Here is a 19,448-nt window from a genome sequence, read left to right on the forward strand (position 1 = left end):
ACAACAAAAGCACACAGGGCAATATCAATAAGCCATACACCACTTTTATCACTGACTGATACTTGAGATTCAAAGACAGGACTAAGCGTAGTCTTAGCACTATTTAACTGCTTTCAGTAGGTCTTCATGAGCATTATCAAAACATCTAAACCTCACGATTCATGATCTAGATCAAGCCACTTACCGGAGGCACTCAGCTTTTAGCATAGGCTTGCATTTTATAACTTCCGTACCTTTCCATACAGAATTGTGATATGCACATAACAGCCCAGATTAAGCATAAACAACTCTGAGGTCAGTATCCTTTAGTTTGAGGAAGTTTTCTCTTGATGTGACATGAGTAAAATGGCATAGCTCACACTTCACTGTAGTTCCTCTTTCTTGGGGAACATGCCACTGAAGTAGCTTTTATTTGTAGGTATATGACGAGTGATTTGCCTTTAACTCACAGGGAAAAGGGTATCGAGATTTTTGCCAGTATATGCCACTGAAAAGAAAGCAATGCCTTCAAAGTGGTACAACCTGATGTGGAATTTCCTCTGAAAAAATACCTAAAGTTAGCTGTTTTACAAAGCTTAAACACTCGTGGGAGTGCCACCTTAACTCCGTAACTTTTCTGTTGGGCATCAGGACTACACTTACTGCTGTGAAAGTTACAATCTATAATGTGGGAGACAGCCTAACCAAAGCATCTGATCTACTTTTTTTAAATTAAATATCCATCATCACTGTCAATTTCATCTTCCCAAAAAGATGAAATAAAAACAAACACCACAACCCCCAAGCAAGAAATCCCTCCCTCCAACACAACAAAGCCCCTCTGCTTGAATCCCACCCCTTCACAGTACTCCTACTGAAGCTCTGCCTCACACAGCTTACCTGTAGCGCTACCACAGTTACTTATTCACACAGCTCACCACTTCAAACAGGTTTACCAGCTTACATATCATCGTATCAAGTTTGTATTACCATAGCAATTCTTCCTAGACACTTTTGAGCCGCTGATTAAAGTTCAGCATTCTGGATGGATCCTTAGCCTTCAGCCATCTCGTGTGCTGCAGTCTCAAGAAGGGCGCTATGTCCCCATTGTGCCTTCCTTTCCTTTGTTACTGCAGTGAGCAGAGCACGAACGTTTAAATCTACCAGAGGATTTTTCAGCGTTTATGAAATAAATATTTCCTTTTTTAAGCGTGTCTTTCTCACTTCTATTCAAACATGAAATTCAATGCTTTCCATTTATGGACTTCTTCGTTTGGTTAATTGTCCAACTAACAAATCCAGAGATGCATTCTTTTTCAGATAAACCGTAACTCACAGATTTAAAAAAAAAAAAAGAAAAAAGAAAAAAAGAAGGGGACAGAACAAAACAGAAAACAAGCACTCTTTAGACAAGGAAGCGGAAGAGCCAGCAGGTTGGGCTGACATTTATAGATAAGAGCACAGTAGCGAAGCGCCTGAATTTTGCCTACGCCTGCAGTTGACAAGCAGAAAAGTAACAGTTGCACGGGGCACTGCCGGCCCAACTCGGAGCTGGAAGCGGCCGGCCATCGGATCCGAGGGTCTCGTCGTGCGGCCACAAGAACCCTCGCCGTGCGACCAGAGGCGCTTAGGGACCATTTTCTCCTCCTCCCGGCCCGGAGCTCAACGCCCGCACAAAGAAACCGCTCCCGGTTCTGCGGGGAGCGGCCCCGCGCTCCAACCTGCGCGGGAGCCCCCGGGACTCCCCCCCCCTTCTCGGCCGTGCCCGGAACGGGCAACGCGTTCCGCCGCGGGCGGCCGGGGGCGCTCGGCAGCCGCGGGGCCGCGGGAGGGCGGGGGGCGCGGCGCGGGCCGGGCCGGAGGGCCGCGGGGGAAGGAGCGAGAGAAGGAGGGAGGGAGCGAGCCGCCAGCAGACAAAAGCGGGTCGCGGCCGGCGGCGGGGTGGGGCCGTGACCGGGCGGCGGCGCCTTCGCTCTCGGGGGAGCGCGGCGGGAAGAGGCCCGGGGTGGGCGCGGGCTTCCTCCGCCCCGCCGCCGCCGCCGCCTCCCCGGCCCGGCCCAGCGGGGTGGGCGCCCGGCGGCGCGCCGAGCGGCGGGCAGGGGGCGGCGGGGCGCGGCAGCCGCATCCTCCCTGCCGGGGAGCGCGGTTCGGGCGGTGCCCGCCGCTTACCTGCAGCTCGGTGAAGAGGATCTCCCTCTCGGCCGCGTTGGACGCCATTGCGCTGGGGTTTGAAGTCCGCACCTGGACGCTGCCGCCGCCGCCGCCGCCGGGGAGGGGAGCGAGGGAGGCGGGTCCGGGGCCGGGACTAAGGGCGCATCGGGGGCGGGGGGAGCGCTCGGCGCTGAGGCAGGGGGACGCGGGAGGGGCCGCCGCCGCCCCCCTACCGCTCATGGGGGTCGCGCCGGGCGCTGGGCCGCGGTGCGGTGAGGTGCCGCCGTGCGCTCCCCCGCCCTGTCGCGGCGCTCGGCCCTGGCAGCGCTCGGCCGCCGCGGCTGCTGCTCCTGCTGCCGCCGCGGATGTCGCACCATTTGGCTGTCACCCTGTCGCAAAAGCGGCGCTGCTTTGCGGCACCCGGAGCACGTGACAGTTGGAGGGAGGGGAGGGAGGGGAGCATGGGGGCGGGAGAGTGCCGGCTGCCGCCCGGGAGCCTCTGTGCCCTCGCGGGCAAAGCGGCGCGCGGGCGGGGCGGGCAAAGCGGCGCGCTCCCCTCAGCAGCGCTCCCCTCAGCCCCCGGCTCCCCTCTGCGTTTCCTCCTCTGTGAATCTCCGTGTTCCCAGAGTCCCGTTGTTTCCCTCAGCGATGACTCGGGGAGGGCGGTGCGTGGCAAACCCCTGGTGCTGAGGGTCTCTGGGGCTCGGCTCCGCCGCTGCCGAGGGCAGCTGAAACCCCCCGGCCGTTCGTAGCCGTCCCGAGCCCGGCTGCCTCGCGGCCGCAGGGAGAACAGCCGCGCGCCGCCCAGGGAGCCGGAGCGGCGGGCCGGCAGGTTGCGGCGAGCGCGGTGCTCCGAAGCGTAAAGGGGCTGAGCGACGGCGTGCGGGGGCCGGGTGAGTTCGGGGGCCGGCGGTGCCCGCTTTGTCCCCAGAGGCGGCTCTGAGAGCTTCGAGGGCAGCGCCCGTGAGGAAGTGGTGCCTCTTCCCTCGGCGGCACCCGCTGCGATTCTCGGTTTCCTGCCTGCGTGTTGTTCCACCTGTTCGTGAGCGCTTTTGCTGCCCGCTCTGTACGCACACGTGCGTTCGCGTTCCACCCTCATTTCAGACGTTACACTGGGCTAATTGAGCTCATGCAAAACGCCGCGTGGAAGTAATTACAACTGTTTTCACCTATGCCGTTCCTGCCAGGCTCGTACGAGTTGAGGTATTTTCTGTAGGTGCATCTTCATGCAAGCGCTCGTGCTTGCTGTGTTCATTTCAGTGCATCGCTGTGTGGCTGCGGGCCCAGCGAGGTCTGTTTGCTGCAGAACTCCAGGTTCGATTCTGGAGGGAAAAAAGGATCAGAAGACAAAAAGAAGCAAACAATTTACTACAAGCAAATTCAAAACGTTTTGTGTTCCTATACTTCCACTGAGCGCCACACAAACTCAGCAACCTGAAGTGCTGTCTATCATGCAGGACAGGAGAAGCCTATGGATGTCTCCATGAGTTAGTTTTACATAAAAGCAAAATTAAGGTATTTCTACTCTGACAGTGCACATCTCTACATAAGTGAGATATTTTCCACTGCATTGATATTACTCATAAGCTTGCACATGTACAAATTTGTATGCAGGCTTAGTTCAGTGGAACTAATGGCTTTAATTTGTTTTGTGCTGCCAGGCAGTTGTAGGCTGAGATGAAAAGCAGAAAGTAGAGAAGAGGAAAATTTTACCTGCCAGTTGGCTAATGGTCACAGTTCTACAAAGAATATTGAAAACATTCATAAATCAGGGGAAACAAATTTAATGCAAGGTCACACTGGTCTTGCTCGCTGCTTGCTGTCACGTATACCTGGTGAAGATACACCATCCCAGGCTAAGTTGGGAATTGTCTCAGGAGCAGGGTTAGCACTTGAATAAAACTGTCTTCTGTGGTGAACGGCAATTCCTCACACGCAGTTTGGGTTCTTGAGTGATTTTTTACTTACATTGCAGTTTTAATCTACAGAAGGAATTCTAACTTGGAAGGTCATGTAGGTCACATTTCTGACCCTGTTGGCATCATATAAACATCTTTATGTAATCAAGAGCTTCAAGGTACCTTACTCAAATCTTAGGTATAAAGAAGAATTTCAGAAGTTGTTCATACAGCACAATTGTGAGAAAGGCTATGTGGGAGAGTCCTACTTATTCTGCCTTCACCACAGATACAAGCTCAATTTTTATCGTAGCCAGAGTTCCAGTTATCCAACAAAATGTGTGCTAGTGTAGCTTTGCTGTAACTCATATGAAGTGGTCATAAATCAGCAGGCAGAAGTCAAAAAGCTTAGTGAAGTTTTGGATGCACCATGGAACAAGGTGGGGGAGCAGGGAAAAAGTTATACTTTTAGAGCATGCTAGTGTGATGCCAAGCTTTAAAATTTACTTGGACTTATTTTTGAGAACAAGTATTTAAAGATATATACAAGAAATCAGAAATTACTGCATTATTCTACCTTAATCACTTCATGTACTTGTCATCACACATGTGGTCCCTTACTTGCTATTGCAGAGGAAGAGAAGGAGTTTATGTGCATGCTTTGTAAGGCGTGGTCAAAGGAAACAAAGAGTACCTCAAAGAAAACTTGCAGCTGTATGAGTAGGTGTCAACAGTTGATAAACTATGAAAGTGTCTGAAACAGACAGCTGATTTAGGTCATGCTCAGTGTAGACTGCCCATTGAGTGAAGGCTAGACATAGTTATCCCTGTCAAGACAGGGCCTATAAACTTTTTTTTTTTTTTATATTCCCAGTGTAATTTATACTACTTGTAAGGATAAGGTCTTGGATTCTGTGATAGAAGTGTATTGGTACAAGAGTTGAAAAAGGAACAAAACATTATTAGCTGTATTTCTGATAATTAAATCATTCTTCCTCCAGATTCCAGAAAATACAAGGCATTGCTGGAAAGCTGTAGCTCTGCATTTAAGTACTCTGACAGTGAATTACTGAGCAAGAGAGAACATTCCAAGTGAGTCTCAAAATAGAAAGCAGCTAAGTACGTAAGTCCATGAATTTAGCATTATGTGGAATCCTGAGTTCAGCCTTTGCCTTAAGATGTCTGAATGCTTTTTCTTTAGCACTTTTTCAGTTGGATCATCCCTTCAATTATCATGCTGGAAAAGCAAAATGAACAAAAAGGGATGACAGTACCCTTGGCTAAGTTACATTCTTATTGTCAGGTTGTTTTATTAAAACCTTTGTCCCAAAGAACTGGAAGAGTAAATTGGTATGACTTCCAGTGTTTTATGCATTACAAAGTGTAATACTATAATGGAATGGAAAATACTGCAATAATAGCAGAGCAGCAAAGTCTTTGGCTATAACAAATGAGAACAAGCCCAAATACAGAAGCCATGGATGCAGAATTGAAGGGAAAGAGCTACTTACCTTTGGAGGGCCTTAGGTAAACAGGGATCTCCAGCAAGAGATGCTGTCACCTCCACTGCCCACCCTTAAATGAGGTCTGGGAAGGACCAGATCCTGGCTCCAATCCTTCTTCATTGCATGCAGCTGAGCTCCACTGGTTGGCCCTTCCTCCCCACCAGGTGCTCAATCACTGGTTCAGGCTGTGACTTAGCATTTCCACTACACGAGTGTAGCTTATGAATCCTTGGGCACATTACAGAACTCGTTAGCAAAATATCAAGGATACTGTAAGCAAATTACAAGATATTTTTTAGATTAGGTCTAACTTGTCCTCTATATCGTGAAAGGGAGAGCCTAATTTCGCTGAGTGATGCATGTAGAAATTGGGATGGAGGATATGTGAAGAACAGCAGACGTGTAATCATTATATTATTATACTTATTGACATCAAGACGCTACCAGGAAAAAAAGCTTTTCTTTAAGCTTCTGATTTGTCTTGCCTGTTTAAATCAGTGATGTATTCTAGAGGGAAAACAGTGTATAAACATGATGGTGTGGTTGACATCAAAGAAGAAATGAGATCCATCTGTTAGGTGAGCGAGGGTACAGCAGTTTTAGCCTAGCACCAAAATTTTTAGGCACAAAGTAAGAGCTAGAAATTAATGAACTTTTTTTTTTGATAGGGGAAGAATTAATTAGGTTTGCAAGCAATATTGATACCTGTTAAAGAAAATTCTTTTCCATCCCTTCTTCTCCCACTCTTCACCTGTAAAGTGGGAATACTAAAATTCACAGTACAAGCCTAATTTAGGCGAGCATTTTCTCTAAATTCTTTTGCTTAGAAATGAAGGTAAGTGTATAAAAGAAATGGACTACCTGGTGTTAGCTTTCAGGGTTGTTGTTTTTTTCTTTTTCATTCTTCAGTTGTCTTTACAAATGTTGGCATTTGTTCTCCCTGACTTGTAAACATACAAACATTACGCTTGTATTTTAACATTTGTTATTCTAAGTTGTAATTGGATCCTCTGAAAACCCTATAAAATCCTGGAGATAACAGACATGGGAAAAATGAGATGAACATATGTACACAACTTTTTCTTTTAATTTCTACTTTTCACCTCCTTATTTTGCTTCGTGGATAACTATGAAGATAGGAGAATGCTTTTTTTCAAGAGCTTCCAATAATAATTCTGAAATGAATTGAGAAGGAAATGTGTTGAGGTTGAATTAAAAAAAGAGCTCAATATCATAATCTTCTTTAGACCAGGCCTTGCTGATATTTACTAAAGAAAATGCTAAATCGGGAAAAATATCAAAGGTGTGGGTAATTTTAGTGTGTTTAGCTTGAAAATGTTTCTTTTATTGAAAACTCATTTTTCCACAGTATTTCTTAAAAGTTAATCTGAATGGGTAATTTCTCAAAGAGAATTTCATATTAAAAAAAAATCTAATAAACAAAACAAGAGAAACAAAAAGAAACACACACACAAACATACAAAACCCAACCTCCTGAGAGAGAGCACAAGAACTTGAGGCTATTGCTGATGTACTACTGACAGTCAAGAGGATGTTTCCAAAGATAAAACTAAAGCGACTATGTAAGTTTATTTAGCTCTTCTGGTGCCTGCTTGCAAATTTTGTGTTTTCCTAAACTATTCATTTAATACTCTTAATTACATAGCTAATGTTAACATTTTTGACTGAGTTACTATGACATAATCATATATCTGCTACCAATTGTGGTGCACTTTATAGTTAAAAATTGCTTTCTGGATTTACATACCTATTACCCATGGCTAGATGTAGCATATTATCACCCAGCAATGTAGACAGATGCCTTGAGGAGTGGAGTGCAACAAACATTACCTATTTTATTAATTTTGAATCCTGGGATGACTTGCAGTGAGTGAGAAAAGAGTGCTGGAGGGGAAGGAGAATAATTCCTGTTCTTACCTACTCTTATGAGGAGAAATTCTGACTTATGAATGACAGTTAATGTTTGTGGAAAGAATGTGTCCTACCTGTGCAGAACCACCTGGAAGATCAGACCTTATTTCTTTAAAGGAGATCAACTTGGATTATTTGAAGTAATAACAAAATGCTGTATGTCTTTACGTTAAGGCTATGATCCTACAAGTAGATCAACATGATGGATCTTTACACCTATGCTAAGTCCCAGTGATTCTAATTAAACTTGATGATAAGATCAAGCTTAACATACTCAGTGCTGTTTCTGCAGTGAGCACAGATGGGCTTTTGTGTTTCTATTGAATCCACTGAAGTGAATTGGGCTTGGTGCAGCATTTGTAACATTAAGGCCTTATTTTCTATGACTGCTGATAAGGTATCAGTGCAAGCAAGGTGACTATTACCTGTGCATGGATTCCATGAAGATGCATTCAAGTGTGACTCATGTTATGCTGACTTTCTGAAGGCACACTGGTGATTGTAGCCTACAGTTTTTATGGAGTGACATTAGAATACTGAGGCTTTGGTGGAGATTGAAGCATTTTCACGTGTGGCTTTTGAGTGTGCAACTTTCCATGATTCTGTGGAAAATCCAATTTCTACAGAATACTTTGTAAATACAAAAATAAAACAACAGGCACAAAATCAATAGTAAATTTAAATAAAGAGAAACACCACAGAGTCTGAGAATTACAGTGTGTCTTAAGTTGAAGTCTGTGTTTGGAGGAAAGGGAAATGCATTGCAAGGAGTCAGACGTGGGAATCTACAGAAAGGGGATACCCCACTGAGTAGAGCATCTGTGCTCAAAAAGCTTCTGCAAGGACATCTCTGCATGCTTTTGAGGTGAGATTTGATCTGTCTTTGAAATATCTGTTATTGCCAGCAGTGCTAGCCTCTGCAGATTTGCTAGCAGCTCCCATCACAGTACACAAAAGGCAGAAGATTGTGTCCATTCTCCACTGCATGATGGTACTGACAGACTGATCTCATCTTTTATTATGGAAGATGATGTGTGGACTTATGAATTTTTGATTATCCTCAGCCAAGTTTAGTTTGCTGTTCTGAAATCTACGGCAAAAACTGACAGAGTCAGAAACTGAGAAGAGGTACTGCTATGATGCCATGCCTGGTGATGTAGTGTCCATGCATCAAAGCTTTCTATAGCTCTAATATGTTTGTGGACACTATAAACAACTATGCCAAATGATCCTGAAACAAACTTCATCAGACACTCAGGCTTAGATGGAAATGATTTTTGGTCATGATTAACTTGATGGCTGTTTTTTCTCTCTGTCTTTATCTCTCCTCAGAATAATCTGCATGTGTAACTCGGTCAGGGATTGAAGACCTAAGTAGTTATTAACTTGTACTTAGTATGCAATGAGTCTGAATTAAAAGGGTAGATCTATCTTCATCTAATGAACACTTAAAAAAAAAGACTGACCAGGCAGGTTTATAGCTGTCTGTAATTGTGTTTTCCATGCTCATCAAATAGAAGGTGCCTTTCATTCTTGTATGTCCATAATACTTGCTTTAATAGAACTGACATCCCTAAGAGAGAGCTTAAAAGTTTTCAGGAAAAAGGACAAATGTGTCAAGCAGTACTAAGGGAAAGATGCATTTGAAAAAAACTTTTGTGCTCATACCAAACATGCTACTGATTCCCTCTCAGCTCTGCTTCCTCTTCTCCATTCTCCTCCTGCCCCCCCCAGACTTTTATTGTCATGCTATTGCAAACAAATGCACTCTCTTGCAGTATCGTGTAGCGTCAGATTGTTTGATCCACGTTCTTGTACTTTTGAGCTCAGTGGTTCAGAGAAGTTGTTACAGTGTGTTCTATGCATACCCTTAATAAGTTGTTTAAGCATCAGTAGGAAGAAAAAGCATTATTATTATTTTAAATGTTGATTTCTTTTTTGAGTAAAATAGCAATCTTAGAGGTTGGACAGGGGAATTAGTTACACGTTCTGTTTGGAATAGCTTTTTAACACATTTTTGGTGTTCAAAGATTTTCTGTTGTGTGGAGAAGTCTGTAGGTACATGATTCCTGAAAATACCCCAAATGTAGAAAGGCTTAGGTGAGATTTTTATGCTGTAGACTAGTAGCAAAGTTAATTGTTGAGTTGTTCCTGACTGAGAAGTTAAATGGTTAGGTGTCTGAAAGAGCAACGACAGTTGAGTTCTTTTGCCTTCCATAATTCAATTAGGTACATAGATGCTAGTGATTTTTTTTATAAATTTAATAAGAATTTAATAATTCTTATAAACCATGTTACAATTTAGCCTGTTTATGCATTATAGAAGAAAAAAAAAAAACAACAAAAAAAAAACCTGGATATCTAAAGGACTAAAGTGAATTCATTTGCTGTAGGTGGCTTCAAGGTATCTTGAAATATATTCACTAAAATCCTGCACAGTCAGTCTAGGCTCTGATTTGAACCATTGTAATTGGGTAACAAAATATATCAATAGCAATACAAAATGCTTTCAAATTGCTTTGCTGCCTAGCAGGTAGTTTGCAGTCAGTAAACTTGTTTTTTCTTTGAAAGAAAAATGAAGCTAGAAGCTACTGAAGAACGCATGGAAAAATGTTTTTGGTCTTTGTGTGTTTTTTGTGTCTATGCTGCCAAGGAGCAGTCAGTCAGAGGCAAACTCTGAGGTGATGCTGATGAAAGAGAAGGCTGAATTATACTAGGGCTGTTTTTTTAAAATGTGATAACCTGAACTTTCTTTACATTCACTCTTTGCTTGCTGCAATGTTGAGGTGTTAGCTTTAATGAAGAATTTTTTACATGAGTGTTAGAAAAGTCTTTAACTAGTGGAATGCATTATCGTTATTCATTGTGCTCTCATTCTTTCCTGGTTGACTTGCTCCTTGATTTTTGTGCGTCTGTTCCCTTTTTCCTTTTTTCCTCACTTAGTGGAAATAGTGCAGTGATGGAACAAAGCATGAAAATGAAGTATAATAATCTAAAAATAAAATAAAGCTTACCTTCCTTTTGTCCTATATTTTCTTTTCATCCCAACATCTATCTAAGAGGCCAATCTTCAGCTACAGAGTCCTTAAAACCTATTTGATTGATGGAGGAGAATTTAGCGTAATTTGAGCTAAGATTAATGTAGTTGCAATAGTGATGGAGATGATGGGGACGTATCAGTTATGTCCTAGGTATCTTTGGAATCGTTACAGAATATTGTATGTCAAAAGTATAAAACTACCTTAAGAGTTACATAAGCAGCGTTGTGGTTTTTTATTAATCATGAAAGATATTAGTAACAATTATTAAAAGATAGCAACTTGTATAGACTTAAAAGAACGCACTTCGACATGGACCTAAACACAACAGCATGTCCTGTGGCTATTTACACCAGCTGTGCATGTAGAAGTTGGTTTAACATCAGAAAAGTGCAATAATAGACAGGGTATTAAAGGAACAGTAAAGCTGTATACTGTGTTATGAGACATATTTAGTTTAAATACAGCAGACAATACATTACTACTTGGTTTTGTAACATTCAGATTATCAAAACATGCTTTGAAAATGTGAATATTTAGTAAGTATAATCAACAGAAATCATTTGAAAGAAAAAGGTGAAGCAGAGGTCAGTTGGCAGTTGCCATTCACGGGCTGCTCTTAACTGTTTATTGCTTCCCCTTTTCCCAGCAAATCCCATGTTTAAGAAGGATTGTAAGGCCTGTGTAATCATTGAGGATTTACTTCCTTTGGTGCCACAGAGCTGCATTCAGCAGCAATGCTGCTGTTTCTTCTTTTTTTTTTTTTTTCAAAATGCACATGATGCTTCTAAAAAGGTACAGATGAATGTTACCAGGAAGTGTTTTTGATAGCAACAAGTATAAATTGTTTGATATTTGAAATGCAGACAGTCTTATGTTCAAATTCTGGCCTTGTGCTAACAACAGGCACAGTTGTTCTGCAGAATCGTAGGTGCAGCTGATGTAAATTGGAATTCTGGCTAATGAGGTCAAGAGTTGTTTTTTTTTTAAACGTGCTGGTACAAAATCTTCTTGATTCTCAGTTCAGTTTTAAAATATTGAGGAAGTCTAAATATTTGATAGTTAGGGTGAAGGCTAAGTCACCACTTCCTTAACTCTCTTTGTTGAACAGAGAACATAATGCTTCAAGAAAACTGCTTGATATTTCTTACTGCTTAATGTTCCTGTAAATTATGTTGTGTAAATTGATAACTGAAGATAACTGAATATAGATATTACTTTATTAGATTAGATATTGTAACTGAAAATAGATATAGCTGTAGATAACTGAAATTAATGTTTGAACTAAAGTGCTTGGGAATTTCAGTTTACCCCATAGTGTTACCACTCTTTAATGTAGGTAAAATACTGAATACTGTTTATTCATATACAGCTTTCTTACTTTCATAATCTGCAAGGACACAGTATTTCTAAGTATCTCTAGTAAAAAAGGGGAAAAAATAAGTTTGCCAATGGCAAATTTGTTATAAATTTGTTATAAATGAAAAATGGAATTTAAAGAATATTTTCTGTATCCATGGAAATTTTAATATTAAATTGCTCCATCTAGTGGCAAACTTCTGAAGCTGTTTGTTTTCTGACAGTGATTATTATCCTTTAGTGATTTTTATTCCTTTTGAAGATTTAAGATGAAATTGTGCTACTTTCCCCTTGGAAATTCTTTGCCAAGGAACTCTGTATGTGGCAAGATAAAAGCCCTGATTTTTCTTCCAATGAGTTTTGAGGAATTTCACTTTTTACTTCAATGGAAGCAAGCATAATGTGCCCAAGTGTCAGAACTGCATTTGAGTAGCTGGTTTGAGTTATTCTTGGGACTGGAAGGGCAAAGGAAAGAGGTGGATTGCATCAATAATTTATTCAACAAAGATGAAATCTCTGATTCCTTGGCAAATAATTAAAATACACAATGAATCGTAATACTGAGTACAGCGTACTGAGATGCATCTTGCATTCTAAAATGAGATAAGTTTCTGTTGCAGGATGTTTCAGTCAAATCCTAACTGACTTTGATATTGTATTTTTTTATGATAGTAGTGAACTAATCAAATGATTTGTTGATGTCGATATGATTTGTCAGCAATTGGAATTCTTATGCCAATCAAAGAGGAAAACCCCTGTTTCTTAGTCATAGGAAAATGGGAGAGAATTCAAAAGGAAAATCACCAAGGAAAGGCTCTCTGATGCCTTCTTCCTTTGCATGCCTTGAAAAGACACATTCAGACAGAACAGAAGGGAGCTCTTGAGGAGGCTTGTGTATTTATTTCCCCCTGCCCACTGCTGTGATTTCTTATGCAGCTGGCTTTAAAGAGAACTCGTGGACATAGAACAATGAATCAGTTTGAGGGTAGTTTCATAGTATTGTTTTTCTGTGTCTGAATGGAGCACAAAACTGTGCAGCCAGCAGCTCAAGCCTGACTACGAGGTAAAAATATTTAAAAATAAAAAGGAAGAAAATGGAAAAGTACTGAAATAGTTTAAAACCAAATTTTAAGTTTCAGTTTAATTAAAAAAAAAAAAAAAGAAGTCTGTTTGAGAATGTAATGGATGCATTGAACTTGCTGGCACCCCATCCTTTACTTTCACATTTATTTTTCAGTTTTGGTTAATCTGCCACATAAATAATGTATACACCTTTAATTTCCTGGTAGATTAATTCTCACTTCTCAGTCCAAGTCTGAATACTCCTTTTAGATTAAGCAACTGTTCTCAACACTAGAAGAGTTGCAATTTATTCCAAGATTGTTCTGTTATTCAAGTGAATAATGGAACATAAACTTTGTAGTGCACTTTCCCAGACTTCCTCTCCCCAATTAGTTTGGTCACTTAAAATTGCAGATCACTGTTCCTATCTTCCTTTCCCAGGCAAATGAACCCATTAAATATCACAATTGCATAACTTCCCTACACGCTAACTAAAGTTTCCTTGCAACGTTCATTTTAGCTTCAGCTGTGTACTTCTGGTTGAACTTGCAGTCTTTAAAATATAAGGCAACACATCTTGATAATAGTGCATGAACAAGTAATTAATGTTGCTATGAATTGGAATGACACTCTTTATCTTTTGTAGTTCTTACATAGCTGAGGTCTTCCTAGGCAATACAGTCAATTAGGCGTACCCCATCTTTCCTTATTTCTAGTGGCTAAGGGAATCGGGTACTCTTCATGAACTGTAAGTCCTGAAGATAGATAGATATCAGAGTTGCTGAAACTGAGTTTCTTTCCCTGGTATTTGCATACTGATGAAAAACTGAACAATAAGCCTTGGCCTTTGTTCCTCCTTCTTTTGAGCTGGGGAAACAGATGTAGCAGTGATTCTGATGGTTTTCAAGGGCCAGGGGAAGGGATTATTATCAAAAATGCAATTGTGAGGGGGGGAAAAAAAGTGTGCTGTTTGAATCCTTAAATTGTTTGAAATACTTTGAAATTCACACATCAAAGGCAGTTTAGTTTGGAGTATTGACTTTTTTCCAGTTTGTCTCTTGAAATTGCTTGATCTCTTTCCTTTACTGGAATTTGATGTTGACTGTTTTAGGTGTGTATCCTGTCCATCGAAAATAATGTGACATACAGAATTGCTTGCCTTTTTTTTTTTTTTTTGTCCTTGATCAAACTTTTCATTGGCAAGTGAGACTAACTAGGAAGGATTCATGTTTTCTTCCAGGTAGTTGGAATAGTTGGAAACATATTAGTACCTGGAACTTTTGAGAGGTGGGTTTCCCTGATTGCTTTGGCAATAAATCTGTATTTATTTTGAAAGACTTTTTCATAATAATGCCTAACTATAGATTACTCCATTGTGCCAATATAACATTTTAAAATGGCTATATATTATCCATCTTTATTCTGTTATCAAGATTCAGTAGGCAAGTTTTTGTTTCTGTATGCTATAAACCTCGATCTTATATTCTCAGGGGGTATTGTTAGGCAGTGTTAGACATGGCTTATAGTTCAGCAAACCAACATCAAAGTTTTCTCATTTACTATAACACACATTTCTTGATGGGAAAAAAATTACCTGTTTTTTGTCACACTTGTTGCATAGTTGCATATTGTCTTGGAGGTGGTCAAAGATAACCTGGCTCTTTTTTTTCTGTTGTTAGAACTTCAGCTCAGAAGGACATTTTAAAAATTATTTAGATTTTAAATATTGTAGTACTGAACACTCCAAGGTTTCGAGATTGCTTTATCTTAAAACAGCAGAAAGTTCCTCTGAACGAATGAGAAACATCCATGGAGTTCTTGTGTTGTTTCTTCTTTTCTGAATATTTCAATCACTGAATGAGAAGGAATAAATTTCAAAATTAGCTCCAGACACTGAAAAGCAGTGAAGGCTTTTGCTAATTTAAAATATTGAACTGGCATTTTTGACCACTCTTTCTCCCCATAGGTTGGGGAATACAAACTTTCCCACTCCTGGTTTAGGCACACTTAGTGTCACTGATAACTGACGAGATAAGGATAAGAAGGTAGTTGAATTTAAATGCTCGTTTCTTCTTCTTTATAACTATTGAGATTTGAGAAATGGTGCCAATTACAATAAATTGTAACTGCAGTTTTGGCATTAATATGAATTAAATTTTGCAAATGAATTGGTTTGTGTATAATGACTTTCTCACAAAGGTTCTGATTCGGCTGGATTTATTTGGGTGGAAGTCCTATTGAAATCCCCATGAAAACTCTAGGATCAGTGTCTAGTCTTTGCCTCAGCTCAGTAATTGTTTTCTTTAAAGTGTCTTTTTTAGAACACTCTAAGCAAGGAATGAACAGCTTATCTTATCAAGGTTTATAGTCAATAACTTCTGTAGTCTTGTGAAGAGGACGTCTGGTGTGCAAATAGCAAGGCTAAAGTTGATTGTCCATGAAGTAAACAAAAACTTCAGCTAGCTTTTCATCCTGAATACCAGCTGAACAATACTTAGATAACGCCACCTATTGGAAACCCTTTCATAATCCTGAACTCATATCTAGTTTTGTCAAATCCACAGCTGGATAGAATTTAACTTAAGTTTTATTTGAACTTCTGTAACCATGATTTCATATTTGTGAAATTTGTGAATGTTCTTTTTAATAAAAAAATACCACTTATAAAAAAAATAAATTCTTATATAGAGGTTTCAGTGCTTGTTCAGTTCAAATAGAAAAGTAAATATCTCTTTGTTTAGGAAATGTCTTCTGAGCCATTACATCTGCAGACAAAGGGAGTTCATTTCAAATTGATAAACATACTGTATCTGAAATGACTTGGTCCAGTCACTTTTTTTCCTTTCTCATCAGTCTGAAAAATCAAATGAAACATCTCTGAAGATCCCTGATTGATGTTGTCAGCTTTGTACAGATATTACAGTGTATCTCAGGAAATGTTCAAAGAGGGGCAATAATTTTCAATCTATTTTCAAATATCCCATAGTAAAGTTTTTCTATTAGACTATACCAAGCCTATTGCTGACAAGTTATGTGTTTTTGTGTGTTGTGCATTTATGGGTGGGAGCTTTTACATACGGATCTTCATAAGTATGTATGAGAGAATGATATATTGGTGATATTTCCTACTTCTATTATGCCATCCCAAAGTATGCCATCCCAATTTTTTTTCTGTAAACCATGCAATCTATTTCTCATATTATAGACAAACTGATTAATTTGTTTTCTTGGAAACCATGTGAAACTTCATTTCATCTCATAATGTATGTACGAATTTTCCAAATGTTTCTAAACAATGCTTCAGGGCCTGATCCGGTAATTCAGTGGCAGGAATGTTGAAGTACAGGAAACTGTAACAAAGAAAAACATTTTCTTCCTAAAAATGGAACTTTGACAAGATAATATCATTAATTCCTATATTTATTTATTTTTCTCAGCTTGCAAAGAAAGTGGGAATTTTCTTAATGTACCTAGTCTGCAAAGTCACACGTTGATATGATTTGACTAAAGCAACTTCATGCACTTAAACTGCATAAAACTATAAAAATATTGCTGCTGATCTGATTACTTTTTGGATGTATTCAGTGAATAAATAACTGTTAGTCAACAGCATGAAAATGCAGCATGAGGAACACAGAATCTTGTATCCCTAGATTGTTCATACAAACTCTGCAGGAGATCCTGGTCTGTGATAGAAGTGGAAATACGTAAGAGCTCTAAAATTCTCTCAGGAACCCCCTCCAGTCCATAGCAGAATGGCTGGCTGCTAGCCATGCTGTCGCTGGCTGTTGGCCAGCTCCAGTACTCTGTGACCCCTTCTGACGCAGCTCATGGAGCATGAAGGATGAACTAATGGTATTTCAAGCAGCATTAGTGAATCAAATTTTAAATGTGGATTCTCACCAACAGCAGTGTGGAAAGATTCATAGTTTTAAGGAGAAGGAACTAGGCAAGAGAAACCACCTCCTAGATTTAAACTGCATGTAAGCGAGTAGGAGGCACCCTTTCTCCTCCTATCACCGTCATATATAGCATTGTTTATTTTCTTGCCACAGTAGAAAAAGAAATAATTGAGTTTGTTAGCATGTTTTGTACAGGATATTTTGTATGTGTACTCTGAAGGCTGCCTGAAATATAATTATCAGTGTTTTTCTGTCTTATCCTTCATCTAAAACATAGTGGAATATCCTGGGTTAGGGAAAGAAGCCTTTAACTCTCCACTTAATTGCTGTTGGCTTTAATAAGGTTAAAATATACTTGTACATTCTAATATGCTGAAGTATTCTCACTTAGAAAGTACTTGGGAGAGAATATTTCAGAACTGTTTCTGAAAAATGGAATGTTGATTTGCTAAACACATCTTGTAAAAAGTATTTTGCCATCTCTTGAAATCAAAACAATTCTGTCTTGAAAGTCCTAAAGTGGAGCAAAACCACTATGAAACTGGTCTCAAGATCATTGTGATGCAGCTTGTGGAAATTCATTAAACAAGACAACTCAGTGATAATGATTTACCAAAATTATTTAAGAAGCTGATCCAGTAACATGAGTGAATATTCTTTTACAGTATAAGTTTGCTAAATTGTGTTCCAGTCAGTCTCCATTTGCTTGCTTATTGCTGTGGTGAAATAGGCAAAGCAGTAGTGTAATCAAGTCTTTATTGTATTGGTGTAGTTTGCTTGTTTTCTTTATTGTTTCAGAACCATCCTAAATTGTTATGAAATGAATAACACTCATTTTCTTGCTAGATGGATGATTGAAGCTGCTGAGTGAATTTTTCCATAACATTTTTGGGTTTCTGTGATAAGGAGGTATCCAAGGTTGCTCTTTAGTTTTGTCTGTTATACAGCAAAGTGTATTTTCTTCTTTTTTAAACTTCAGTATGTGCAGCCTGATTCTTTACTGCACGGAATGAAACACAATCCCTTAAAAAAAAGCTCCTGTACCACAGAAAATATCAATGACTGTGTCCTAAACACCTTAATTCCTATGAACATTATTTGCACAAAATTATTATTACCTGTATGAGTAGTGCCATTATTTTCATCTTGACTACATTTATAGAGATATCCTCTGTAAGTTTGGCCTAGTGAGGCCTGCAACAGTTCTGTTACTATAAAAGGAAAATTCCTTTGCTGAATTCACTGCAAACTGAAGTGGGTTCACAGTGAGCAATGATTAAGCTCCACAGTGCTGTTTGAAAACTCATTCTTCAAAAAGAATGACATTATGAATAAAAATACCTTTGGAGTTGGAAATGGGTGGAGTGGTGGTGCTTAGCCTACTAGATTGCTCCTGACAAAAAGAGTTTGAATGGATCTTAGTCTCATCTGAGGCTTGGTTGTGAGGAGCTGCTCCACTGCCTATGCTAATCACAAATCAATTTGTGGCTGTTTGAGTGTGTTTCACAATGCAGTGCACCCACAGCTCCGCAAGTCCTATTCTGTTTGTGTGGCTAAATGTTTGAAACCAAGCTCATGAGAATTCTGAAAAAAAAAATATCTTACTTGTAACAATAATCAGTACTTTTCAGTGTCCAGGTGCTTGAAATTTTTCATTCAGTTTTCATTTATGAAATGTTATTGAGTTTAGGTAAGGCATTACTTTTTCATGTAATGTTGTTCATGACTATTTTTCTTGCAGTCTCGGAATGCGTTTCTTTTTCGAGGAGAAGTGAATTCACTTGGTTTAAAATTGGTTTGATTTATTTATTTAGGGAAGCAAATGCTTTGTGTGTCATTGTAGCACTTCCCCATTACATTTTTGTTATGCAAAGTGACATGCTGAGACTGTGCTTTTTTTTTGTAGTACTTGCCTTTGGTGGGCACTGTACCAACACAAAGCTTTAAGTACAGTAAATTACTGGTTTTAGGAGGGAGTAAAGACTGGAAGATTGGCTGTACTTTTCACTGTACTCCTAAAATGGTAAAAGTAATCTCAATCACAATTTCTGTTAGCACCTTTACCAGCACATAACCACCTTCTCCAAGAAGTACAACTTCCAAACTTCTTGAGTAGATGAAATATCTCCCATAAAAAAGCATAACAAGTACTGCCTATAGAGTCAGTCAGCTTTACCTCATCCTTGTCTTTGTTGAAATTTCCTGTGCTTCTGGTTCTTTAATTGAATGTGGAGAGTGTTCCTGCACTCCTACAGCAAGGAGGCAGGTTATGGCAGTAGTCAATATTATGAGGAACATTGAGTGAGCAATACATCCTGCAGAATTCTGGAAAGGATAAAAAGGGACATCTAAAGACAGATTTATTTTTTTCCAAGTGGTCTCCTAAGCCTGTGAGAGCTTGTGAACCTGAGTTAGAAGATTAGAGAATTCTTGATCATAGACTGGAACCTGCATCTTGTCTATCTTGGAAGCTTGTTTTTCTGAAGGCTACAGAATCTTCAGTAAGTTTTGATTCCAGAATCCTTGCATAAATAGTCCTCTGAAATAAAATTGTTTTTAGGCTTTAGGAGGTAGCGCTATGAGAACTAGGTATGGAAGCCTTTCCTTTTTTTTTCATGATTG

General features: G+C 39.9%; 2 protein-coding genes across 2 annotated transcripts in view; one reads left to right on the top strand and one right to left on the bottom strand.

Moving 5' to 3' along the window:
- The window catches only part of PKN2 (protein kinase N2), a 52,714-nt gene extending 50,152 nt beyond the window's left edge, over positions 1-2,562 (bottom strand). Inside the window, exon 1 of the mRNA XM_090146393.1 lies at positions 2,149-2,562. Coding sequence (XP_090002519.1) covers positions 2,149-2,370 — 222 coding nt within the window. The 5' untranslated portion in view covers positions 2,371-2,562. The remainder of the gene's footprint in view (positions 1-2,148) is intronic.
- LOC149916848 (uncharacterized) overlaps positions 2,369-19,448 on the top strand; it is a 240,934-nt gene continuing 223,854 nt past the window's right edge. Inside the window, exons 1-3 of the mRNA XM_090146909.1 lie at positions 2,369-2,497; positions 2,792-3,023; positions 5,030-5,120. Of these exons, the coding sequence (XP_090003035.1) occupies positions 2,369-2,497; positions 2,792-3,023; positions 5,030-5,120 (452 nt within the window). The remainder of the gene's footprint in view (positions 2,498-2,791; positions 3,024-5,029; positions 5,121-19,448) is intronic.

Source organism: Phasianus colchicus, chromosome 9 (assembly GCF_987193195.1).
Source record: "Phasianus colchicus chromosome 9, bPhaCol1.hap1.1, whole genome shotgun sequence".
Classification (NCBI taxonomy): Eukaryota; Metazoa; Chordata; class Aves; order Galliformes; family Phasianidae; genus Phasianus; species Phasianus colchicus.